This window comes from Hydra vulgaris, chromosome 10, assembly GCF_038396675.1.
Source record: "Hydra vulgaris chromosome 10, alternate assembly HydraT2T_AEP".
Lineage (NCBI taxonomy): Eukaryota > Metazoa > Cnidaria > Hydrozoa > Anthoathecata > Hydridae > Hydra > Hydra vulgaris.
In genome coordinates, this window is record NC_088929.1 from 20,172,520 (window position 1) to 20,200,000 (window position 27,481).

General features: G+C 28.3%; 3 protein-coding genes across 3 annotated transcripts in view; 2 read left to right on the forward strand and 1 right to left on the reverse strand.

The window, feature by feature from the left end:
* The first annotated feature begins 2,781 nt into the window (after positions 1–2,781).
* Positions 2,782–10,753, forward strand: LOC124816189 (uncharacterized). The gene is made up of 7 exons (XM_065808489.1): positions 2,782–3,112; positions 3,242–3,397; positions 4,479–4,791; positions 8,008–8,165; positions 8,774–8,864; positions 8,944–9,025; positions 10,727–10,753. The coding sequence occupies exons 1-7, from the start codon at positions 2,875–2,877 to the stop codon at positions 10,751–10,753; spliced, it is 1,065 nt and encodes a 354-aa protein (XP_065664561.1). The 5' UTR covers positions 2,782–2,874.
* A 2,366-nt stretch (positions 10,754–13,119) lies between these two features.
* On the forward strand, positions 13,120–15,543 carry LOC136085833 (uncharacterized). Its single transcript, XM_065807453.1, has 2 exons — positions 13,120–13,601; positions 13,709–15,543. The coding sequence occupies exons 1-2, from the start codon at positions 13,314–13,316 to the stop codon at positions 13,898–13,900; spliced, it is 480 nt and encodes a 159-aa protein (XP_065663525.1). The 5' UTR covers positions 13,120–13,313; the 3' UTR covers positions 13,901–15,543.
* Positions 15,544–22,389: 6,846 nt separating this feature from the next.
* Positions 22,390–27,481, reverse strand: part of LOC100196971 (replication protein A 70 kDa DNA-binding subunit) — an 81,913-nt gene continuing 76,821 nt past the window's right edge. The window contains exons 20-23 of the mRNA XM_065807454.1: positions 27,431–27,481; positions 25,740–25,847; positions 22,856–22,942; positions 22,390–22,768 (exon numbers count right to left, since the gene is read on the reverse strand). The exon at positions 27,431–27,481 is cut by the window's right edge and continues 60 nt beyond it. Coding sequence (XP_065663526.1) covers positions 22,664–22,768; positions 22,856–22,942; positions 25,740–25,847; positions 27,431–27,481 — 351 coding nt within the window. The 3' untranslated portion in view covers positions 22,390–22,663. The remainder of the gene's footprint in view (positions 22,769–22,855; positions 22,943–25,739; positions 25,848–27,430) is intronic.

Sequence of the window (27,481 nt, forward strand, 5' to 3'; positions counted from 1 at the left end):
TTTTGTTTTTTTTCGAGTCATTTTTTAAGTCAATTTCTTTAAAATTATTTAAAAATTATTTTGGGGGGGGGGGTGCAAATTTCCCTGCTGCCCACCCCACCCCCCCCCCCCCCACCCCACATACACACACACACACACACCCCGGTTGCTACGGTCCTTATATATCAAAAACGTTACAAAAAACAATTCTAATGTTCTAATATTACAAAAACAATTTTGATAATTCCATAAAATTTTAAATTTTAGTATTGGCAACACCAATTTAACCAATTCATTTTTTCTTGAATATTAAATGTTAAAAGAAAATTAATAATAAAATTTCAGAATACTTAAATGGCTTTTAGACGATGTAAATAGTCACTAGACTATATTGTTAGTAAACATGTGTTACATAAGGAAGTCAAAAAGGCTTTATTTCCGTACAGCTTACAGATCGTATTTGGCAGACTTGATTGGCAACCAGGAAAAGTCATGAGTACTACAAAGCTCAGTGGTTCTAAAATTATATTATATAATACAATCGATAAATCTTTGTATTTAGTTTTATTAATTATATCGTAAAGATAAAATTATCATTAGACGCCCTGTCAGATAATAGAATAAGCATCAGAAAAATGGAAATTGATAAAAAAATCTTGCCTCAGTCATATATTCTTTTTTATTCAAATGATTTAATGAGAAAAATCTTAACTAGATAAAGAGCTGAACAATTCGACTGAAAAAATGAAATTTGCATGGAAAATATTGTAGGATATCTGTATATTAAAAAAGATATGAAATTTTTGAAATCTGTTACGTTATAAGGAAAATATTTACTTCTCCAACCATGTAAATTGCATACTTATCGGTTTGAAACTTGGACATGTTTAAATCTTAAAACGTGTCAAATCAAAAAAAAAATCTTTTAATTTAAATTTAAATTTGAACCACTCTTGTTTGTACTATTTATAAACAATTTGAAGTTTAAAAAATCTAACCAAGCTGTATGCAAAAACTTTGAATGAAATGCTTTCCAGTGCATCAACTCTTTCTTTGCAATCAGATCTTGATTTAGCTTCTAAGTGGACTCAAGACTGGCTTGTGAAATTTAATATTTCAAAATGTACGGTCATGCACTTTGGCCGGAATAACAAAAAATCACCACTTTATATCAATGAACAAAAGTCAAACATAACAGAATCAGAAAGTAATCTTGGAGTAATCTTCTCAAGCAATCTTAAATGGAAAAATCATGTAATAAAATGCGTAAGCAAAGCCAACCAAATGTTGGGTCGGACAAGAAAATGCTTCTTTTGCTTTGATATTAGACTGCTGAGAATACTTTATGTTTCTTTTGTGCGACCACTGTTAGAGTTTGCAGTACACGTTTAGTCACCTATTCGAAAGGGAGAAATTGAGTTATTAGAGTCCAACATCATGCAACTCGATTAATACCATCACTTAAAAAAATCAACTATGAATATTGTCTAAAGGCTCTTGACTTGACTACCTTGACAAAAAAGAGACAACGAGGAGATATGATAGTATTCAACAAACTCAAACGAGAGGTCACAGCTTTAAATATGTCAAAGAAATCACTAAGCAAGCATGTTGTGAAAACTTTCTATTTAATAGATCGGCTAATTTATGGAATAGCTTGTTAAGCGAGTCAGTTAACAGTTTTAAAGCAGGTCTTGATTGCTGGATAAGCAGCAATCAAGCAAATCGGCTGTCAAAGTTTTGCTTCACACCAAACTGGGATTGGCAAGCAGATTTTGAAGGCTTTAGACCATAGAGGCGGATCTTCTCAAGAAATTCAGCTAATGTTTCCGAAACTGTCCAAAGCTAAAATAAATATTGGCATATTTGTTGCTTCTCAGATTTCTTAAAGATTTGAAAGTGTTGATGGAACGCAACCATGATGAGAGACTACTTACCCAGCTAGCATTTGGTCCTAAAAAGACATTCAGAACGTTTTTTGAACGTTGAAAAGACGTCTTTTTAGAACCAAATACCGACTGAGTATGTTCTTAAATAAAAAAGGATGAAAAAGCTTGTAACAGACAGAATATCCCAAAATCTATTGATCCTTTTTTTAAATTTACATCAGCAACATCATAACCAAAAACTTATGGTTATTATGTTGTTGATGTAAAAGTTTTACTTTTTTTATTAGTTTGGCCAAAAAGAAAATCTGGAAATGCCAACAGAACACGTTTGTTTAAGATTAAAAATTAAAGTAATTTTGGTTTTCATAGTTGCGCTTTTTAAAATATTGTTTTTATTACCTTAGCAATTTTTGACGTGATTTAAAAATGTCCGAGTGGATAATAATGTTGGAGTTTTAAAAAGAATTATATAGGTTTGCTTTTTTATCTCTGACAACGTAAAGATAAAAGTTTTTATAAATAAAATAAAAGGATAAGAGTTATTGGTGTTCCTTATTAAGTCAGAGCAGTTAACTTATCGCGTTCTTGTATTAATAACTTCCTTGTCTTTAATATTTCTTGTTGTAATTATCTCCTTAAGTTTTAATTTTTGATAAAATCACAAAAACATTGTCATAATGATTTAATTGAACTAAAATTATTAGTTATTATTAGCAGTTATTTTTCTTCATTACTTTCGATAATTATTAGAAAACTAATTTGGGCTATCCTTTAAAAAAATTTGAGACAGATGACGTAATTGCTTGTTTTATAACTAGTCATATTTTTAAATAGCAAATACTACAAAGTACTTGTTAATTAACTTTAATTATTATAAATATTGAGGCAGTTTTATAATTTAATTGAAGATAAAGGAATTTTTTTTTTAAATTGAAGTTCTTTTCACATTACTGCTTTGAGATTTTTTGACAGTTCTCAAACTGTAAACATAAAAAATTTCATTGAAATGAATTTTGACTACGTCTCAATCACACTTCATGCAGTTGTTGTGATTTATCTAACTTTGGCGTCTTGTGGTAACTTTGGATCAATCTTTGGATGCTCATGGTGGACCTATAAGGAACCCGATTACATTTATGAATTCGGTATTCTTCGAGAGTGCATTACAAGCTCTAAAAACTTGACAAGAAAATGCACATTTAGAAAAACACTTTTTATGTTTAACGTTTTATTGGAAGATGAAGGTAATAATGTAACTAATTTTTTAAGTTTATTTTTAGTTTTACCAACTGTTTTAATACCTTAATTACTAAAAATTTTACTTGGTTACTTTGTTACTGAAAATTTCAATATAGTTAAAAGTAAACTTTTAGATTTAATACCGGATATTATACTAGTATTATTTTTCGTTGCAATTGCTTTTAACATTGTGGCACTTTCCAGTAGCATATTTTTATGTTTCCAATGGAAAAATAAAGAAACATGGCGAATAATTTGCGTGATAATTTCAACTTTTGGAATGTTAGGAGGTAAGAAACTGTTATATGTTTTAAAGATACTAGTGTTCAGCCCAGCGGCTGAAATTTGACTGTAGATTATAATCAATACATAATTAGCTATAACAGGCTATTATGTGTTTGACGTTAGTAACATTAAAACTAATGTTTTGTTTGATTTATTTAAATTATATATTTCAACATAATATGTTAAAATATATAATTTAAATAAATTAAATAAAACATTAACTTTTAACGGAGAAACTTGGTATTCCATTTTATTTTTGAGTAAAATATGTGAGATTATTGTTTTACTTTTTATGGAGAAAAATTACGAAAAGGTAAATTTACACATAATATATTATATTATGTATAAACTTTACCTTTCCGTAATTTTTCTCCATCAATTTACCAAGTTTACAGATACCAAGTTTCCTTTTGTATATTAATATATACGCTGTAAAAAATATAACGCTACCATAACGGTTACATAACGGTTAGTGAAAAATTAAGCGTTATGTTAGTAAAAAATGTCTTAGCATTATGTTTCCCAAAATTATTTACATACTCTTTTGTCAGTGAAAGGCGTTATGTTTTACCGTTATGTTACCCGTTATGTTAGTTTAATTACGTATTAATATGACATCTTAGAAATACTTGTAAAAAAGCGGGATTTTTTACAAATTGCGTTATATGTTAAAGATATTTTTCTATAAGCAATAAGAGCGCTTAAACAACTTTTATATTACCACTGTTTATTGGCATATGTGTATTATATTATTGGTTAGTGAGGCTCATACCTTTAGAATGGATTGTTACTAATATAATTGGTTAGTTTCCATTTAACATTATCAAATAATGTTGTCATATTATTCATCTTTATTATCCTTATGTTTTACATGATGAACCTAAAAATACATTTATTAATCTATAGATAAATAAATGTACTTTTAGATTCGGTTCTCAAAGAGAAATAATTTTAAAAATAGATTTCCTCATTTTGTTGTTTGCTACTCGTTTTTATAATAAATATAATGCTGACATTTTTTCATCATTTCATTTTTTTATTTTATTTTTCATTTCAATAGTAATAGTATTTCATTTTCTTTCATAGGTCAAAGTAATGCTACTGGGATGGTGTATGCTCAAATTTTGACTAATAAAATGTCAGCAATGCATGGCGGATGGACTCTTATTCTATCTTGGATTACCACTGTTATTCATCTATTGGGAGCAATTCTAAGTTACTGTATACTTCGCTTTCCGCCGATTGGTCATCGTCAAGGAAGAGTAATTTTAAGAAACAATGATATGTCTCTGAGTGATAAAAATTCCAATAGAAATATAGAAAATATAGAAAATAAAAAAAAGATTGAAACTAAGATTGATGAAGATACAAAATATTTTGATGATAGAGGATTTGTGATGTACTAAGCATCGTCAAAACTTTGATTTTTTTATTTTGTTCCAAACAGGAAGATTATTTTTAACATATAAAATAAATACGAAAATATATTTCATGTTTTAAATTATTTTATATCTTTTATTTATTATTACTGGAAAATTCGTTGGCTATTACATTTTTTATACTTAACTGTTTTGATTATTTTATTCTAAAGTTTATAACTAAAGGAACTATTTTATTTAAACTTGTTCTCAGCAAGCACAATTATTTTTACCTTAATTCAACTGTAGAGGACGTTTTAGAAGCCAATGTTGGTCTAAACCCTGTCTAAAAATGCAATTTGGATGAAAGGCAAAACTGTCACTAGAGTCTTTAAACGTAAAAGAACAAATCAAACTATTTACCGGTTGATTTAATATTTTTTTACTTTTATATGTATGAGAAACAAAAATTCAGTTAAAAATTTTCCTCCATCGGGCTCACAAACAAAGCGTTTACTTACTTTTAAAAATTAAACTTTTATTTAAAATGTGTGACTTTTTTACTTTACACAATTAATTCAAATTATTCAAAAAAAAGCTTATATATTTAAAAAAAGTTTGACAAGAAAATAGTATTGACTTTAACGAAGTTGCTTTAGAATGCAAAGAGCACGCTTCTCCAAAATACGATTAAAGAGTATGATAACCTATATAGATTGATTTATAATGTTTTGATATATAATGAAAAATTTGATTCCAAAGAAAAACAAATATGTTTTGACTCTTTTTAACTCTTTAAAAAAAATTACGTATCCAACAATTTATCTGTTATAATTAAAAATTATATGTGAAAAAAGTAAAAAGCATTAATGTTCTAGCCGTTGTTTTTTTAAGCCTTTAGTTATATTTTTTGTTGAAGGTGTTAGTTCTAAAACAGTTCCTTGAAGAATATCATCTAACACAGAGAGTACGCCGGGATAATGTTTAACAATTAGTCAAAAGGCTTGAATTTTTTCACTCCACCTTGTTACGGAAAGACTAAGAAGAGATAACGGTATAATAATAACGGCTTTTTCATCACTTTCCATTGTGTAGAACTGTGAGAAAACAAGCAGTAGAAGCTTTCTACGCTGACAAAAAAGGTTTTTACATCAGGCTCTATTTTTGCTGCATTGACTCCTACACAATAGGAGTCAATAAACAGTTTAACGAATGGGCTCCACATGGAGAAAACAAAACACATTGGTTTTTTTCTAAGATGCGGGCCTTAACACCATTTATTTTTCTACACATATTTGAACCATTTTTGTAACCTTGTGTACGACGATCTTGGAAAGATATGTTGTATCTTTCTAGAGTGGCAAATATTTCTTCTGTTATTTTTTCTCCTGTTTTTTCTTTAAAGATTATTAGTTCTATGAAACGCTCGTTTACTTCAAGTTCTTTCTTTTCTTTATTTCGTGATGTATGCTTTAGAAGAGAACATTTTGTTCAATATCGAAATATCCGGAGCGGAAATATCCGTAGTTGAATCATCTGGTAATCCATAGAAGATAGCATCTTTTCTTTGATCTAGAATAGTTTGAAGAACTTTGTCTGAACATAACTTGATTAGTTCATTTTGAGAATACCAAGACAAATGATGTGACCTTTCATACTTTTTAATTTTAACTGAATTTGTTGAACTTTGGCAAGATGTTGATGCGTCACTTTATCATACTTCCTATTCAATTACAAAATTCCTAAGAAATTGCCATTATGAACATCCCCAATCGTTATGCTCTCTCCTTAAAATGCTAAATCTCTAGATGATAAAAATAATGTAATACTTATAATCCGTAAAAGAGCTATAAGTGTTTGTCTGTTCCATTTCCTTTTCAATGACTTAAAACGGGTTTTCCAACCTAAACATTGTTTTCGATGTTCAGCGCTCTTTTCTTGATTGGGCAAAATATTATAAAATTTTTCCATGGTAATTTTTCAGGGAAAAATCCGACCCGGGCTAAACTGCCAAAATTTTTATTATTTTGATCGCAAAAAATACGGCATGGTGGGCCGTATAAAGCTTTTTTTTTTGTCATACTTCATGCCAACCATTCTCTAGGAAAATGATCTTTTGCTAATTTATCCTTCATTTTTGTAAACAACAAAGGTTTATAAAACTTTCTTTCTTGTAGATCTCTTGGTGAGTTTTCATAAATTCGATTAGTTTTCTCAAAGCTGTAAGAAATTTCTGTAAATTAGCGCAGATTATCTGCAATAAATTTGGGCTATGTACCTGGGTCATCAAAATCTATCTCCGATTTTTTAATTTGATTAGATTCAGATACTTTGTCGGTATTTAATTCTTTTTTAGCCACACTATCCTTAGGTTGTTTCTCTTATGCCTTGTTCTTCAGAAGCAATCGACCTATGTGCATTTCCTCGGCCTAATTTTTGAACTGACAAATCTATATTGATGTGATTTTCAGCTCTCACATCGATACTACAGTTATGTTCTTTACAATCTTAAATAAACCTTCGAAGGCTGTTATTTTTAGATCAGTAAATCTTGGTTATTGATTGACTACCACGAGATTCTTTTGGTTTCATCTTATTTTCAAGTTTCCTCTTTTGAGCTCTGGACTTATGTTTGTAATTTAAGCTTGACATGTTTTAATAAATTGACAATCTGATAACTCTGAGACAGAATTTAAATCCTAAACAACAAATACAACTTTCATAAATTTTAGAACTCAATAATAATTTCAAACTATATAAATGTCAGAACTCAAATAATTTCAGAACTTATTATTTCGATTCTAATTTGGTTTTATAACAAAGTTCAATTAAGGTAAATGATTAATATGAAAATTTACTGACCAAATTATGTTTACCTATCCAATAATCAAGTAAAAACTGTGAGAAAAACGCGGGAAATAGATTACATAACGGTCCAAAAAGGTGTCATTTGATTACGCTTTAAATACAACTGTAAAGCTGTTGTGCGTGCGCGTGTGTGTATTAATATATATATATATATATATATATATATATATATATATATATATATATATATATATATATATATATATATATATATTATGTGCATAATTTTTAACTGGGCCTCCTTTACCTCCAGGGCTTGTGCTATTGTACCAACCGCCCCTCCACTTGTGGGGACCATGGTGGCGGTACTAACTGATGTTCACTCTTCAAAAAAACAAATTCTTTGTGAAACAAATTCTTTGTGAAAAACAAATTTGTCTTTTTGTTAGTCCGCAGTTGGATCAAGTAAATCATACCATTATTATCACCAATATCAAAACTCTGATGAAAACTATTCGCTCTGGGTTTATGGAGTTATTTGGAAAGATATATTATGGAGATAAGATAATTATGGAAAATATAACAATCTTTAATCGAAGTAGCAAAAGTTTTAGAAAAACAATGTGCACTTTAAAATAATGTGCACTTTAAGACAATGTGCACTTTAAAACAATGTGCACTTTAAAATAGCTTTGATATTTTTGATCATAACTAGAACAGAAATCGGATTTAAATCTTAAACTTAAGTCGTAACTGAAGTCCTTCTACTACTAATAATTGCTATTTATATTCTTAATAACTTTTTTTCTTTTAAATGTAAACTTTTAAGCGAAAGAATGTGAAGTTTTAAGCGAAAATATGCGTTTCAGTTTCTAAAACAAATACAGAATACTATCACTTGTCAAAGTATACTTGACATTGAATGGACATGTTTAAAATCATATACTCTAATGCCTTGGTTACATCCTTGTATAATATAAAACTTATTCCAATTGATTTGAAAATATAAGACACTAAAATTCAATAAACAACTACATAAAAGTGTTTTTTTTTTCTTTTATGAATAACATCTACGATATAACTAAGTTATCACAAACCAAATCTGCAATGAACCCGCAGGTTCACAAACTTTTAAATTTTAAATATATTATGTTTCTATAATAATATTTTTAAACGTTGTTTTGAAAATATTGAAGTAAGATTTTTTTTTTATAGATTCAGCTAGAGCAAGACTTATACCAGGATCTCTACCTTTTACAAAATTTACCAAAAATAAATACCAAAAATATAGTGTTCAAACATCTAGGTAAAAATTTCAAAAACAGACTTTAAGTTTTCTTTTTTTTTTTTTAATTTGAAAATAGTTTTTTATTTTCTTTTTTTAGTTTGTTAGCAAAAACAAGACTTTCAACCTTAAGCATTAAGTTGAAAAAAGATTACAGTGAAATAGACGAAGTTCAAAACGATGTACGTTTTTTTTATAAATTGCTTTCAGAATTTGTAGATCGTGTCAGCGCCTTAAATTGGAACCATTTTTTCTTGTTATATCAAAAGATTACGTAAACAACGTACACCTACAACCCCAATATGAAATATATGTTCAAGCTAGCCTTATATTTACAAAAAGAACTTTTGCTTTGAACTAACCAGATAAGCATGAGATATATTCTAGCTATAAGATATCATATAAAAACTTTATCGAGTATCTCTTTTATCAACTTACTCATTTTGTCAGGGTATAACTTCTTGTTTAAACTGTTTTGAAAACGTATTCACACAAAGTTGTATAACCCAAGTGTTTCATCAAGCACTAAATTTGAGAGTGAAGAGTTTTTATATGACTTTGGTTTAACTGTGTGGATAAATGTAACTATAAAACTTAATGAACTTTTTTTTAAGATACGGCATTGTTTACGTAATTACAAAGTAATAAGTTAAAAATAGACATTTTTATATTTTAAAATTTTGTTTATTGGGCGACGTTGAATACTATGTTTGTTCTTAATGTTTATTGGGGGACGTTGAATACTACGTTTGTTCTTAATGTTTATTGGGCGACGTTGAATACTATGTTTGTTCTTAATGTTTAAGAGATTTAGAACTATTGTTCTAGGTATTTTATTATCTTTTATTTTGTCTACTCAACACGCTCTTTCCAAAATCATCTCGCCAATTAAAAGATGTTATTTGAAAGAGGTTTCATTTATTTCCATTAATTACGTCACGGAATTTTCGAACGTTTTTAATCTCCCACTCCCCTCTTTGTTACAAAATCGTAATACTTAAGTAGCAAGTTATGCATAAGTCGTCACAAAACCCCCTTATAGCGTCACATAATTTATGGACGACCCCTTACTTCCTCTGATCATTCTTTTATGTGTTTCCGCTAAGCATCTCTTCTGTCTATCTCTTTGTTCTTTATCGTCCTTCTTTTTCTCAACACTGCATACTTTTAGATGTAAACTTCTTTTAAATGTATTTATGTTAAGAGTAAACAAGAAAACAAGTAAACAAGAAAAAATTAAAGGAAAGTAAAAAAGAAAAACAAAAAAATAAATTAATTAGTTAAAGAGCACGTATTTACAAGAGCCGCACTATATACGTATATTATACAAAGTATTTATTGAAAAATATGAAAATAAAATTTATAACAACTTGTAAAAAAGTAATATTTAAATAAAGAACAAAAAATTCAAAATAAAATAAAACTTAATTTACAAAAACCGTTTTATACATGTATATTTTAAAACCAATTAAATTAAAAGTAAAATAAATAACAATTCATTAAAAAGTAAAATGTTCAAGAACTAAGATTTCAGCAATAACTTTTAAGATTAGAGGAAACACCATAACTAAAATAATGAAAAAACAAAAAAACAAAAAAAAAACCAAACAAACAAAAAAAAAAAAAGTTGATAAATTCTGAGAATATTTTATATAATTGAATTTTATTTTAAAAGAGACATTTAAAATCGGATATGTTAAAATCCATAAGTATTAACACGTGTTTCGATTCATTATTAAACTGATGTATACTAACTTTTTTCGTATTTGCAATATTAGAAAACTTTTTCCACAAATAAGGTCCACGATATTGAATTAAATATGTAATTTGTTTTGAATTATATTTAGGGAGTAAATATGTAATTTGTTTTGAATTATATTTAGGGAGAATTACGTGTAGTTATTATTTGAAAATTTTGTCGGGTATTTATGCACTACTTTTTCAAAATAGGACTGAAATATTTTAGGAGATAGTCCCATTTTTATTTTATACATGAACATTAAAAGTATCGTTTGATTGCAATACCAGATTCCAATCAACGTTGTTTCTTAAAAGGTTTTGAAACTGTTTTACAGAGTTTTCATCGATCTGTCGCCTAAATACGGTAGTTTTAGAAGAAATGTTGTTATTTATTATGTTATTAGTAACTAAGAATGTTGGGAAATGATCTGATAAGTCAGTTTTGATTATACCTGTGTTATGAAAGTTATTAGTTATTATATTATCAAGAAGTGTAGAAGAGTTGTTAGTCACTCTAGTTGGCTTGTTTATTGTTAGAATTAAGTTATTTTGAAGAAGAGTGTTTATAAAATTTTTTACATTATTATTTGAAGCATGTTTTTTAGGTCAATGTTTAGATCACCAGCCAAAAAGACATGATCTCGCGTTTTATTGATAGCTGTTATAAATGATTTCAGATGAGTTTTAAATTTTTTTAAATTACCTGATGATGGTCTGTGTGTTGCGTTTACCATTATGTTTTTTGTGTTTTTATTTTATAATTCAATACATAATGACTCACAATCTATTTCATTCACACAGAGATCGTTACGTAAACTATAATTAATTGAGTTGTGGATAAAAGTACTTACGCCCCCACCAATACCAAAATTACGTGGTTGGTGAACTGATTTGTAATTAATTAGTTTAAATTCCGCATTTTTTTTCGCCACACTTACACCAAGTTTCCGTAAAACAAATAATTTTAAAGTCATGTTTTAATTCATCCAACAAAAACTTACAGTTTTCAAAATTTTTTTTTAAACTTCGAACATTAATGTTTAAAATTGAAAAAAAAGTTTCCTTTTTTTTGTAGATATTGGAAAGATTCGAAAACTGTATAGTATTGACCAGTGGGGTCCGACTCGGCAAAATTTGCATTAAATTCTCGTAATTGCTAACACAAAGACTTCTGGGATGTGAAGTACAGCCAGAATGTAAACATAAACAACAAAATATTTATAAAAAATTACAACTTTCACTTTGTTATAGCATGATTCAATCAATCTTAATTTATTTTTCTTTCCATTTACTTTAAATTGTTTAAATGTAGTATAGAATACTACATTTAAACAATTTAAAGTATATATATATATATATATATATATATATATATATATATATATATATATATATATATATATATATATATATATATATATGCTGTTTTTCTTTCTGAGGGTTTTTCTTTCATCCGGTAGTTTTTTTATAAACCTACAGAAGGAGAAACAGCCTGTCGAAGTAAAAATTAGATTATTAGAATATTTTTAATAATTTACTATTGCTCTCTTTTTTTAAGAACATTGAGCTCTCTACAATAAAATATAAATCTCCTCTCTCTCTCTCTGTCTCTCTCTCTCTCTCTCTCTCTCTCTCTATATATATATATATATATATATATATATATATATATATATATATATATATATATATATATATATATATATATATATATATATATATATATTAGGGGTAGTCATTTTGAGGGAATTTTTGAAAACGAAGTACATACCCAGCTAAAGTTGGAGCAAATATGCTAAAACTTAGTCAAAAAATTTTTTAGGTCAATTGGGTGACTTTTAAATCCCCCTCAAGACTAAAGTTGCTAAGAAATTGTACTTCAAAAAAGGAAAAATAGGGTGTGTTCAGGGTGTTTGAGGGGGACTTAAATGAAAAAATTATCTCCATTTTTTTTTTTTTTTCTTTGTTATTTTTATCTATATTTTTATTTTAAAAGGGTATGTCATCATGTTTTTTACATATTCTCGGTTAAAACAATATATTCGAAATGAAAAAATGAAAATTTTATGTTACGCAAGGTTATGAAAATAGGCAACAATAAAAAAATTCTTATAAAATAATGCAGAAGAAAATGTGCTGAAGATCCTGCACTGTATTTTTAAGTCACTAAGAGTTTTTATAAACAAATGTACGTGAAATTGCGTTACATTATTTTATTTTTGTAAATAACTTTCGTATTTCCATGATTGTTATTAATCGAATTACAATATAAAGTTAATTGTATTGAAGTTTTTAACTAATTACAAACCATTAAATCTATTTAGATTGAATACAAAAATGGAAAAAAAAATTGTAAAAGATATTGGGAAGAGAAGGTTTCTCAGATCAAGCAAAAGCAAACTTTTTTTCATAAATAAGGCTAAACCAGCTGAATTTTTTTAAATTACATGTACATATCTAATTTAAAAAAATTGTTTTAAAGTTCAAACTTTATGTTAAAAATTAAAATATTGATTTTTTTTTTCGTAAGGTCTTCAACTCCCTACTGGAATGGATATTCTTCAACACATTGCCTACAGAAGATCACTACTTCCTCATAATGTAAAGAAGTCAACAATTTTATCATGCCCTCCCAACAAAATTTAGGGTTACAAAAGATGTGAAGTAGATGATCGTGAATGCATTTTAGACTTAATTAAAAGACCACGGCTTAAAGCGGGATTTCAAGTAATGTCAGATAAATATATTATCAAGAACCTAATGAAGATGGACAATAGGTATTCAGATTTGAGTAGAAATAAATACAGAGGAACAACTAGAGACAAGGTTAATCAAGGGGAGTTTATTTCAATTTTGATAAAGCTGTTTTGGATTGGTTCTACAGATTTAAAGAACCAAATTAGGAAGGATAAAAAACGCTCAGATAAAGATAAGCACGATGATTTAACTTTTTTGGAAGACCAGGAAGGACCGAGACATTTTAGTTTGGGATCAGAAGATAGAAAATTTAGCAAAAAGGTTTTATGTTGTTTTTAGTGGGTTAATTTGACCTTTTTTATTAAAATTTGCTAATTTAACATACATTATTTGTTAATACACATACACCATGTTAAAATAAATTTTAGGTTTCTGAAGGTGTGAGGAAGAGGACAAGGCTAGAAGACAAATCTCCTAAGATTGACGCTACCTCAGAATTAGACTTGAGTTTCAATGACACTAGCGCTGATTCTGATTTAGAACTTGAACCCGAAGTTTGGCATCATAGAAGAGCAGATGATTGTAACATTACTGCCAAAGTCCCTAAGAATATTTTTTAATGGAAATGTATCTATCATAGCTACAGCAAATGATATCTCCCCGAATGTCTTACAAAAAGTAACTGGAGCAATTCTTCAAGATTGTGGAGTTGATATCGCAAAATGCAAAGCCAGTGCTTCAACAGCATTAAGAAAGATAAAAAAAAGCTGCCAAGGATACTGCAGAAATTGCTAAATTAGATATAAAGAAGACCGTGGAAAAAAGCCGTTATCCCTGTATAATTCATTTTGATGGAAAGACTTTGTTTGAAATGAATCAGGAAAAAAGACTGAAGAATGAAAGATTAGCTGTGCTCGTTACTATTGAGGGGGTGTCGCATCTTCTTGGAGTACCTGCCTTGCCGTCTTCTTCAGGTGAAGATATGTATATAGGAATCATAAAAATACTAGAAGAATATGACCTCATTTCAAAAGTATGCGGAGTATGCTTTGATACAACTTCAAGTAATACTGGTTCTAAGAAAGGATCACTTATTAGGATTGCAAAAGAGGTAGACAAATACCTTCTTCTACTAGGTTGTAGGCATATCATTGAGCTTAGAATGGTTTATTTCTGTGAAGCAGTGATAAAAGAGAATAGCGTAGGGCCTGAAAATCCCTTATTCGTAAAGTTCAAACATATGTTTGAGAACCCTAAATTCAAATACGACAAAAATAACCTGACCTCTTTTGATTGGAAAACCGTTGAAGGAACAGTTTTGAAGGAAGCTGCAAGAAAAACTTTAGATTACTGTGAGACCTATATTACTAAAAAACGCAAAATGAGGAATGACCGAAGAGAGTTGGCTGAACTAACCATGCAGTATTCATACCCTTCTGCACATTTCAAGTTAAAGAAAACTGGAGCTGTTCTTCATGCTAGGTTTTTAGGCAAGAGTTTATACTACCTTAAACTTCAGCTTTTGTGCAAGCAACTGAAATTTGTGCAATAAAATGATAATCTACGCGAAGATTTAAAACTCATCTGCGAGTTCATAGTATGTTTTCACACAAGGTGGTACCTTCAAGCACATAAAGCGATTCAATCTCCTGCGTCTGATCTTGATGCAATCTTTCAGATAAATGAGTATAAGAAAGTTTGCTCCAATCCGGAGGCAGTAGACGCTGTGTTAGCATCTCTTTATAAGCATACATGGTATCTTGATTCAACGATTATTCCCTTGGCTCTTTTGGATAAAAATATTTCTATGGATAAAAAAACAGCCATTGCAGATGCTTTGCTTTCCTTCCAAATGCCGAATCCAGATTTTTTTAAACATAGAAGCAAAGAAAGAATAGCTGAGATTAATATCATAAATAATATGAAGGTACCAACTCTCTCTCTTTTGGTTAATGAGTTTTCATATTTAATTTTTTCAATGATAGGGTTAGATAATCAGAGAGTGAGAGACTGGTTGTCACTTCCACCCCAATATTGGCACACCAGTCTTCGTTTAAGAATTTTGAAAACTTTGCCAAAATGCTAATTGTTGTCAATGATCATTCTGAACGAGCAATCGGAATGATGCAGCAGTTTGTGCAAAGATACGAAAATGAAGATGACAAGCAGAACAGACTTTTAACCGTCGACAAAGTAAGGTCAATTTTCAAAGTTTTTGGTGTGGGAAAAAGTAATATTACAAAAAAAAAACTATCAGAAAGCCTGATGTTACTCTCTAAACTAAAGAAGAGGAAATTGTAGACTTAGGAAATTGATGTCCATTTTAAAATACTTATTTCAATTAATGCATAATTTTTGTCTTGAAAGTATTTGTAAAGATTTTTATTAAATGGTAAATTACTTGTTTAATAGAAAATAGTTTTTCTTTTGGTTGATAACATAATTTGCTGATTTCATAACCACTTGCGTAACTTAAACTTTTCATTTTTTAATTTCTTGAATATCGTTTTAACCGAGAATATGTAAAAAAAATGATGACATACCCTTTTAAAATGAAAATATAGATAACAAATAACAAACAAACAAAAAAAAAAAAAAAATTTTTTTCATTTAAATCCCCTCAAACTGAACACACCCTATTTTTCCTTTTTTGAAGAACAATTTCTTAACAACTTTAGTCTTGAGGGAGACTTAAAGGTCACCCGATTGACCTTAAAAAAAATTTTACTAAGTTTTAGCATATTTGCTCCAACTTTAGCTGGGTATGTACTTCGTTTTCAAAAATTTCCTCAAAATGACTATCTCTAATATATATATATATATATATATATATATATATATATATATATATATATATATATATATATATATATATATATATATATATATATATATATATATGTAAATAAATTATGTTAGTGTATTCTACAAATAAAGTGCTCAATGTTCTTAAAGAACATGGCTATCTTCCTGATGAGCCTACTGATAGCAAAACAACTTGTTGAAGAAATTTAGATGAGTGCTTTTACTAATTTATATATATATATATATATATATATATATATATATATATATATATATATATATATATATATATATATATATATGATAAGTCGATGTATCAGCACTCCTCTGAGAGTCAAGCTATTTGCCAGTCGATGTATGACGTCACACTACTCACCTAAACCAGCAGTATAATATATATGTAATATATTATTAAACAATTATTACTATCTATATATTTGACTTTACTCAATAATACCTCTTTTAAAACATTCTTGCTATTTTACTCCAAACGTATAATCACAATAATAATAATTTTTACTGTATTGTAAACAGTACTTTTTTTGTATGAATTATATATATATATATATATATATATATATATATATATATATATATATATATATATATACATATATATACACGCACATATAAACATATGTAAAGACATTATATTATATAAATATGTATGCCTAATTTTTTATTTTGTATGTAAACATTAATAAGACAGTTGCAAGCAAACATAAAGCAGGAATCATTACAGTTTTTAAAGAAAACTGCAATTATACTTTCCTATATAATCTTCAATCAAAACATGCATCATATTTGATACACTACTTTGTTGATATATGAATTTTTTATTATGTTAATTTTCACAATTGTGACTTAGCTCATGCTATAAAAATTGTTTGTATTATTCATAAATAGTAAAATATTATATTTAGTTGAAAAATGCTTGTTCATTTTTTTGAGATGTGCTAAATTGAAATTACAAGTTTTCGATATGCTTAACAATTTTTATTTTATATTTAAGATGAAGAAAATAAAAATAACAAATATATTTATAAAAACTATAATGAAAGCATATTAACACTAGAGGGAACGTTTGAGTTGTTTTATACTAACAGATAAACAATTCATATAGCAGTTGTATAATTTTGGGCTACTAAATAAAATCTCTAAATATTAAAACATTTACAAAACTTGAATATAACCTCATCTTAGTGTTGTCAAAAAAATTTGTGTTTGTTTAAATAAAACCCTGATTGCTGTCTACCATACAGTTATATTATAAACCTTCTAGCATACTGCAGAGGGTAGTTAAGAGGGTAGTTAATTATGCGTTTTCTTTTAAATACGCAAAGCTGCGCTCTTAACTTTTTTAGTTTACGTACATAAAATACGATTTAACCAGTTAAGAATTGAAACGTACATATGTTTAAAAAAAAACATGTTCATATAACTAATATTTTTAGTAAACCAATTAGTAACAGGTTTACTTTGTTAAACAATGTTACATTTTGAAAACATTTAGAATATATAAGAATAAAAATAGCGCTTTATGGCATTTTTAATGTTTGTATTTTTTTTATATTTTGAACAACAAAAATCACATTGAAGGTTGTTTTTATAAATCAAAATATAACAAAAATGCAAACATTAAAAATGCTATAAAAAGGTATTTTTATACATATATATTTCATCGTTTTTTTAAATAAACCATTTGATTTTTAAGTAAACAAATATTGCTGCTATATTTTATTGAAGCATTATTGTTTAAAATAATTTAAAACCATCTTTACAAAATCTTTGCAAATCTGTCAAAACGTCTTAACGTAAATTTTATTGTTTATAAATCTGGCTTTTCTAGACATCCCAGAATCCCCGTTCGCTAAATTACAAGAAAACTTGCGAGTCGTACACCACTGGTATTGACTTTCAAATATTTGTTGATTAAAATTATCAGAGTCATTTTCGTCCCTGCGAATGATATTTTCATCAAAAAATTTAATTATTAGGTTTTCCTCCATTTTTTTGTTTTTGTTTTTAAAAAAAATAAAATAAAATTATTATAATAAAATATAATAATAGAAAATAAAAAGGAATTTTGTGTTTATACATTTGTATAAACACAAAATTGCAATTAAAACAATAAAACTTAACTCTTGCTTTCTTGGCACGGTTTTTTTGATACCCAATTGCGCACAATTAGCTAATCATACGATATATATGCAAATTTTCCCGGCTGCCTTTCAGTTTTCATTCTTTCTCTCAAGTCTTTTCTTATTACGTTAGTTTCGTAGCAAAAATCTTCATTAATGGAAATACTTTCGCCCTTTAATCTAAAAGAATTTTCTTAAACTTCTACTTTATCTTTGTAATCTAAAAGTTTTATCATGATTGTACGTGGCTTTTTTGCATCTTTGCGTCCGCAGCGATGCGCTCGTTCAATTTTAACATTTTTTACCCCTAAAGTCTGTTCAAACAGTTTGATCACTTTTATTTCACTTTCCGTCCATGTTTCGTTTTCATTTTTTTCAGTCAATCCTGAGATTATTTCTTCGTGACCGATCTTCAATTTCTCTTAGTTTTTTTTTAAGGTCGGTAAACTATATTTTTATGTGCTACATTTTTAGAAACTCTTTCTTTCTCGATAGATTCAATATTACTTTTCATCTTTTTTTCAATGAGTTCTTCGTGAAACTTTCTTATATCAAATACATCTTTTTCGAGTCTTTTAATTTTTTCCATACTGTCGATAATATTTAATTCTACTTTTTGTTGTCTGTCACTGCATTTGCACTAATGAGTTTAAGAACGTTTTCTTCTTGTTGTTTTATTAGTAACTCTATGTCTTTCTTATACTCAGCGAACATTTCCCTAAACATATTTCTTATTTTGCTAATGGTAACTGCCATATTTAACAATTAAATTGATAACAAATGTTGACTATTTGCAATAGACTTTTCCTTTAATCTAATTCTTGAATCCGATGGCCATACCACTCCTGTCATTCCAATTATAAAAGTTAATTAGTTGTTAGACATAATTTCTTTAATAAACTCTTCTACGGTTTAAGGTCCAAAAATTATTCTATGTCTTACAACCTTACAAAAAGCCTTTTCCAGAATCTTTTTCATTCCTCTCTAAACTGTTTAACTCTGAGTATTGTTTTTATGCCAGCTGGAAAATGGCATGTGGTTGTTATTTTTAAAAACTCTGACCTCTCCAACTATCAGTCTTTTCTCTATTATTAGCAAGGTCTTAGAGTCTTTAATTAAATCTTTAATCTATGATCCCATCTTAAATTTAATAACTTATTCTCTGACAATAGATTTGATTTTAAGATGACAATCTTTTATTTTAAGATTATTAAGTCACTTCTTTTTAACCGCAGTATAAAAATTATCCTAGAAGGCCAACACTCTTTTTTGATCCCAGTAACTTTTTGGGTATCTCAAGGTTCTATGCTGGATCCTGTTTTGTTTAATGGCAACCCTCTCACTGATTCCCTTTTCTTTACGTCTTCTTGGATTATCATTCACTTTGGACATTTCTTGGTAACCATATATACAATTTGTAGCTAAGTCAACAACTGCTAAGGTTGCTTCTCTTTATCGCGCTTGCCATTATCTGATCATTATGGAATACTGTTGTCATATTTCGGCTTGTTCTTCCAATGCTTTTTCTCCTCTAGACAAGGTCAGAAAACTGATTGTAAACGTAGTTAAACCTTCTTTTGCTGCCGAGCTTAAGCCACAATCCCTCTTTCGTAACAATGTAGCATCTCTTTTCTGCAAATACAAGGTGACCCATAAATCACTTTACATTTTAGAAATTAAATAACTTTTTCTTAAATGACTGTATTTAATTAATTCTTTTTTTATTACTAAGTTTAGAGTCGGTAAGTTAGTTCTGACTTAATTACGAAAGATGTCTCTTAAATAACTTCCATTCTTGGCTTCACAAAGTCGAGCTCTTTCTATGCTATTCTCCATGACACTTTTACCATCTGAAGTTGAAGGGAAAGAATTTCCTTTCGTATGTTTGCCTTAAGTTCTTGAATAGTTTGGGGCTTATTTGTATACACTTTGTCTTTAAGATATCCCCAAAGCCAAAAGTCTGGTGCTGTCAAATCAGGAGAACGTGCCATTCAAAATCAGAATTACGAGAGATTATCCGATCCTGAAACATTGCAGTTAACAACTGCATTGTGGCTCTAGCGGTATGTGCAGTTACTCTATCTTGTTGCCACCAATACCCTGCCATGTTTGCTAACTGAGGTTGAATAAAATTCGCTAGCATGTCTCGATATCTCTCAGCAGTTAGTCACAGCATTTTCATTTGCATCTTCAAAGAATAAGGGCCCAATAACCCTATCTGATGTTACTCCACACCATGCTGTGACTTTAACCGGGTGCAATGGACTCGCATGAACTTGGCGTGGACTTTCTGTGCCCCAGAATCTGGTATTCTGCTTATTCACATGTCCATTCAAATGGAAAGGAGCTTCATCTCCCAGGATCAACTTGTGAATAAACTCATTGTCATTTCTTACAGCTCTCTGAAACCTGACAACATAATTTAGTCGTTTTTGAAAGTCTGGTGGTTGTAAAGATTGCATTAATTGAACCTTGTAAGGGTACATGTGCAAGTCTCTTTGAATGCGCTGCAGAGAACTCCGTGAGATGTCAAGTTCTTGAGAACGCATTCGAGTGGATGTGGTTGGGTTCTCTTCAATGCTACAGCTCGTAGTTTCAGTATTTTCACGTGTACGTACTGAACGACCTTGTCTACTTCTAGACCTATCACTTACAGACCCATGCTCTTGAAAACGCATCATTAGGTTCAATATTGTAGGTAAGCATCAGTGTTACGTTCGTTCAACTACGGTCAACGAAGTTGAACGTAAATAAACGTAACGTAGTTTTGTTTCAATTACGTTACGTTTATTTACGGTATTTTTCTATTAATCATCTTAGTTAAACGTAGTTGAACAAAGTTGAACGTAGTTGAACCAAATACATTTTTGAACAACCTAATTAACTTTTAAAAACCACTGATTTGTATTGCTAGTATAAATAACCAAAATTAAATTTAAGAAGATGTTAAAGCCAGAGTCAAAATAAATAAAATGTAGGTACCCAAATGTGGCAATAGCCAGTATTAAGTCCTGATTATCTTTTTTCAGTTTTGATTTAGTACATTTGATATCCTAGTTTTTCATGCATTAAGGTAATTAATTAACATCTTAAATTGACCTAATACCATTGCTTATCTTAGGTTGAAACTATTAGTTGAGGCAACATTCATATATATTTACTAATTGCAAATTGGTGATGAAGTTTTCAATATTTTAAGTTATCCTGCTCAACTTCGTTCAACTTTGTTCAACTTCGTTGAATTATTATTTCGTTACGTTTAATTTTGGTTTTTGGGAAGATGAAGTCTGACTACGTTACGTTTCGGTCACAAAAATGAAGCTAACACTGGTGCTTAATTGCAGGCCTACTAGGGGGATGTCGAACATTGAAATGGCACATATACGATCTTTGCATTGCAACAATTGACCGTCTATTTTCAAAGTAAAATTCAATTATCTTCACTCGTTGTTCTATTGTAAACTTATCTATACCAAAAATCTCCAAAGATTATAGTTTTTAATTCTGAAAAGAGAAATATATTAATAGAAAAAAGTTATTTAATTTTAAAAATGTAAAGTGACTTATGGACCACCTTGTACTATCATGCTCAAACAAGCCTTAGTTCCGTCAATTAAGACCAAAGTCACATCTTTTTACTGTATCTGTCCCTTTATGTTCTAAATACTTTTATTCATGTAGTTTTGTCCCCCACACTTCAATGCTTTGGAATTCTCTCTTATCTTTACAAGTCTTCTGTTAACAGTTTTCTTGCTCTTTAACACTATTCCTTGTTTTCTAATAACTCTCAACTTAATAGTGGTTGCTTGAAGCCTTGTTGGAAGTAAACTAATATAATTCTTTTTTAAAGATTCGCGTTTGAGTGGGAGAAGGGTTTAAATAAAAACAAATAAAAAAAATTAGTGCTCCTTCAGGCTCGGTGGATTCAGTTTATACTTAAAGTTAATTTTCAATTTAAAAATCAATAATTAGTTAAAGTTTAGATATTATATTTAGATTTTATATTAATTCAACTTAAAAATTGTAATAGGTATGTCATTTATGTTTACCAAAATGTTATTTAACGTCATAATATAAAACCTAAAACAATGAAAAAACAATACTATGTAGAAAAATCTTAACCAAAAAAGAAAAATTTCTTCTCGAAAAACTCAAAATTAGGGTAAAACATGTTTTTGTGTTATTTTGCTAAACAATACAAAAATACATAGCATAATTAAACAGACATCTCTAAACAAAATTATCAGCATATGATTTAAAGAATGTTTTTTACTTATCTATAAACAAAAACGAATTAGGCGTTAAATAACTTTAACTCCATCCATATGTTTTTAGATAATTACACGATGTTTATTAAATTGCTTTACATCAAGAGTGTTTGTACATAACTGACGTCTTCGTGTTGCTTATTCGTCACAGAAGTCTCAAACTTTTAAGCTATAGTCTTTCAAGATTTTTTATTTCGTCTATAAGTCTTTTGCATTCTTGTTTGAAGTTAACTGGCGCTGCAGACACAGCGGAACATTTAAGTTTTCTTTCATCCTATCATTAGAACGAGCGTAATATAATGCAGACTTGATTTACATTAAACTGCGCCAATAAATATATACTAGCAAGACAGTAAAATACCTGATAAGTCTCCATCTTTGCACGAACTTTAAACACAAAAGGTTTGAAACAAGCTTCACTAAAAATCATATCAAATTGAGACACGTCCTAAAATAAAATTACAAGTTAAATATATTAAATGCGAACAAATAATAGCACTTCCGCAAACAGTTATGTAGACTTATGCATTTTAAAAGTTAGACACGTCAAAAATAAAGAAGGCTGACTGATACAGCACGCTAAATTTATTACTTATATTTCAAGGCTTGAATTAACTTAAGTTTTTAAAAATTTCAAGGCTTGAATTTAACAATTAAAGTTTTTTAACATCGAAATGGCGTTCAAGACATTTGAAAAATTTTTTATGTACTTTTTAGTTAAAAATAAAGTATAAAGAAGCCAAGGCAATATTAGATGGATATTCAGATAAATAATGCACACCTACCTAAAAAATGCGTGAATTGTCTACTTCAATGTATCAAAACTGTTAAATTTGTTCAAGTAATGTAATTATAAACAAAACACGTGACTGTGAATAAAAGTCACCATATTTATAATTTAAAAATATCTTGAATATAATTGTTTATAAATATCATCGTGTATACGGTAAAAATAGATCATAGTATGAATTACTCAATTTTCAAACACTAATCCAATTCAATACAGCACAAAGTAGATCAGAAATATTAGGTAAGAACACTCCGAAGATTTCTTCAATAAATTTATTTACAACTAAAATATTTAATATATATATATTAAATATTTTAGTTTTACCGTGTTACATTTACCTTGTGATGATACAATAATGCTCTGTGGAACACAACGTCTTGGTTGGATGTGGACTGTATTGATGTAATGAAACACTTGTTGTATTTCACTTCTTGTATTGATGTTCTTTGATAAAACACTTTGATAAAACTCACTTCGATAAACTGTCTTGATAATACTGTCTGATTGACTTCCATATACTGACTGAATTACATGTCAATTTACATGTCTCTTATATAGTAAAATGAACCTGTGTGAACCTGATCTGGAAGATTCTAGATGCTTTATTTCGATGCTTCTGGAAGCTTCTGAATGTTTCTGGATGCTACTGGATGCTTCCAGATGCTTCTTCTGGAAACTTCTGGAAGCTTCTGCATGCTTCTGGAAACTTCTGGATACTTCCTTTAATTATTAAAAAACTTCCGTGACGTTGACACGGACCAGGCTTAAGAAAATGAAACAAACCAAAAAAGTTGCACTTGTTTTGTCCGCTGCAAAATGGCACTTGTCAACGAAATTCTGCCTGTGTGCTGTCACCTGTCAGCTGATTGCTCATGTCATGGCATGCTATGACTCCAGACTCCTGAACTGTTTGCTGTGGTAGTATAGTTTGTTTCGTTTTTAAGACATATAAAATTAGGAACACTTTTTAGCATTGTTCGATGCTGGTTGCAAATGTTTTGTCCAATACTGTATGTGTATATATATATATATATATATATATATATATATATATATATATATATATATATATATATATATATATACATACACATATATATATAAACTTATAAAATTTTAAGAAATTTATAGTTTCTGTGTTATATTATTTGTTCTTTTTTTTGCATGACTTTTTTTATTATTTTTTTTTTATAGTTCATCAGAGCATACTTAACAGATTTGCTACATATCTTACTTTGACCATAAAAGATACTCATGTTTAAATTGAACTAATATTCTTTAGTTGCCTTCTAATAATGTACAGGCAAGGGTTATTTTGATTTTTTATCTAGCCTAATATGTAAATATATAAATACACACACATAAATTAAGTATTAGCATCCCACCCTCCTCAACAATCCAAAAAGTAACATATCAAAATAAGACAAATAACTTTGCTGCATGAGCGCTTTTACTACACAATAAAAGTGATTTAAATATATATAAAAAAGAAAAACTCTTGTTTTCATTTCTCAAGTAAATAGGATAAAGAGAAGATGATGATGAGAATGAAGACCGAAGACTATTTTCTTATAAGAAAATATATAATTATCCACATTTCTGTGATAATTATAAGCAGTAAGCAACTGAGCTTCATTATGGTTAAATTTCACCAGCAAATTAACCTGTTTCTCTGGGATGACATAAAGTGGGTGGTCATTAGATTCAAAAGATGAATCAAAGAAAAGTGATTTGCAAATGGTTCAGTCTTATCCTTAGAAGTGATAATAAGATCAGACCTGTGAATTAGAGATTTGATGACTATTGACTAGAACCTTATTTCTGAGATAAATCAGAGATTTAGTATTCTAGAAATAATGCTATGAATCAGACAGTACCACTTTGTACTGATTTCTAGAAACTATAAAAAGACATTTGTTTTCAAGAAAGTTGTAAAAAAGTCGAAAAAAATGATTAATGGTTAAATATAGCAGCTGCACGAAATGGTGAAAATCATGAGGTAGGCTTGAGCTGGGCTTGGTTTAAAACCAACAAGAAATAAAAGTTTCTATGTCTGACTGAATAAAGAAGATTTTATGGGAAGTGCAATTATCAACAGAGAGAAAAAAGACATCAGGCCAAAGGACATCAAGAAAATTACAAAAGGAATCCCATTCAGCCTTAAGGTAGCAGTAAAAAACTAACAATAACTACATAACCCTAGGTAACCCACTATTTTGGCTACTCAGTAACTCTGGGCATGATTTGGGATTTTTATTTACACAAAATGTAACATGATATAGTATTTAGTATACATACATACATATTTAGTTAAACATTATAATAATCTTTTTCGATAATTCCTTAATGAACTAAATTTTTTTTCAATTAGATTCTATCAAACAACTATAAAAAACTGCAACAGTATGATGCAAATAGAAAATAAAGTTTTATAGCGTAGACAAAAAGTTTTTACCGTATCTTTTAATTGACCAACTTGCTCAGCAGAAACACCTAAAATAGCCTCAGCACTCTCTTGAAAAGCTGTAATCCATTGATTACCTGAGAAATCAGCAATATTTGCCTAAAAAAAACTTTTTTTTAATAAAATTAAAATACAAGACCACTTCTATCTCTCATCTTTATGTCTCACTTATCTAAAAAAAAAATTTATAAAGATTCAGAAAAAAGATGGTCAAAATTTTAATTGAAAAAAATTGTTGTTACAGTAAATCCAAATAGTTCAGAATATATATAAAAACAAAGTTCAGAATATATATCTTAAAAAAAGTTCAGAATGTATATATAAAAAAAATAATTCAGAATATATTTACTAAAAAAAAAGTCCCGAATAAATATAAAAGTTAAAAAATTCTCAACAAAAAAATTTTTATTGCTGAAATTGAAAATTTTTTTTAATTGGTAACTGTGAAAATGTATAAATTATTTTTTGTATATGATTAAATATTATACTAAAAATTTAAAATAATATAAAAATTTTAAGAAAAAAAACCAGAATACATGTTTTTTGCAGATCGGTAAAAAATAATACAGCCAATTTTTTTATATAAATTATAATGTGTTTTGTTCTTTCAAAAAGAATATTATAATAATTTAAAATTTTTAATGTCACCTGACTGAAAGCTGGATGCTTGTTGGAATTAGCTATTTGTATTATGTCACAGATTATGTCACTTGTAATAATAATCTTAACATGATCTTTAAATTTATTTTATTCTTATTTTGTGAAAAAATTATGAATAAATCATGGTAAAAATTATGAATCCAGTTGTTACAAATTCTTTATGTTAAAATCCAGCTATTGCATGCCACAAAAAACAAAGGTAACGCCTTGTGTGTCTTATTGAGAGCTTTTGAACATTACAACTTTGTTTATATACATGATTTATCAATTAAATAGATGTATTATTTTTCAACCAACCAAAAGTAGAAGTTGTTTACTTATTACTAGGAAACACATTTGATCATATCATACAAAATATACTTTGATTTGTATAGTGGTAAAAAAACAAACTCTATTGACACTGCAATAATTGTTTACAATATAATTAGTTTAATTGCTGATACCAATAAATTTTTATGTACACCAAGAACTTCATCTACCAAGGAGATCTTAGACACCTAGAACTTCATCTACCAAGAGACCTTATTACCATTAAAATGTATTCCATACAAATGATGTTTGAGTTATACAAGAAACTTGGTATTGCTTAGTAACAATGTCAAAAAAATAATGAATTATTTAACTATCTAAAGATTTAATTAGTTAATAAATAATTGTTTTATCTACTCAAACAGAAACAAATTTAAAAAAACTATTTTAAAATTTTTTACTTAAACTGTTACTTCTTTAAAAAAAAGAAACTCTATTTTAATAAAATAGTAAAGTTACACGAACTACATAATACAAGATAAGTGTCTAAAATTCAAAAAACAATACTTTTCAACATTAAAATTTTTTCCTTTTTTTTAAACTAAAATTTTTGGTTTGATTTTTTAGTTAGCTTTATTGAAGTGGGATCCAAAATATGTTTTGATTAGTTAAAAACAAATTTACTCTACATAATATCAAATATAAAAAGAAAAATTAAAAAAAATAATAACAGAGAAATAATTTTTATTACACATAAGTTTTATTAAACTTACCGACAAAACCATTCGATATTTAAAATCTGGGTATGTCCGATCACATTTTTC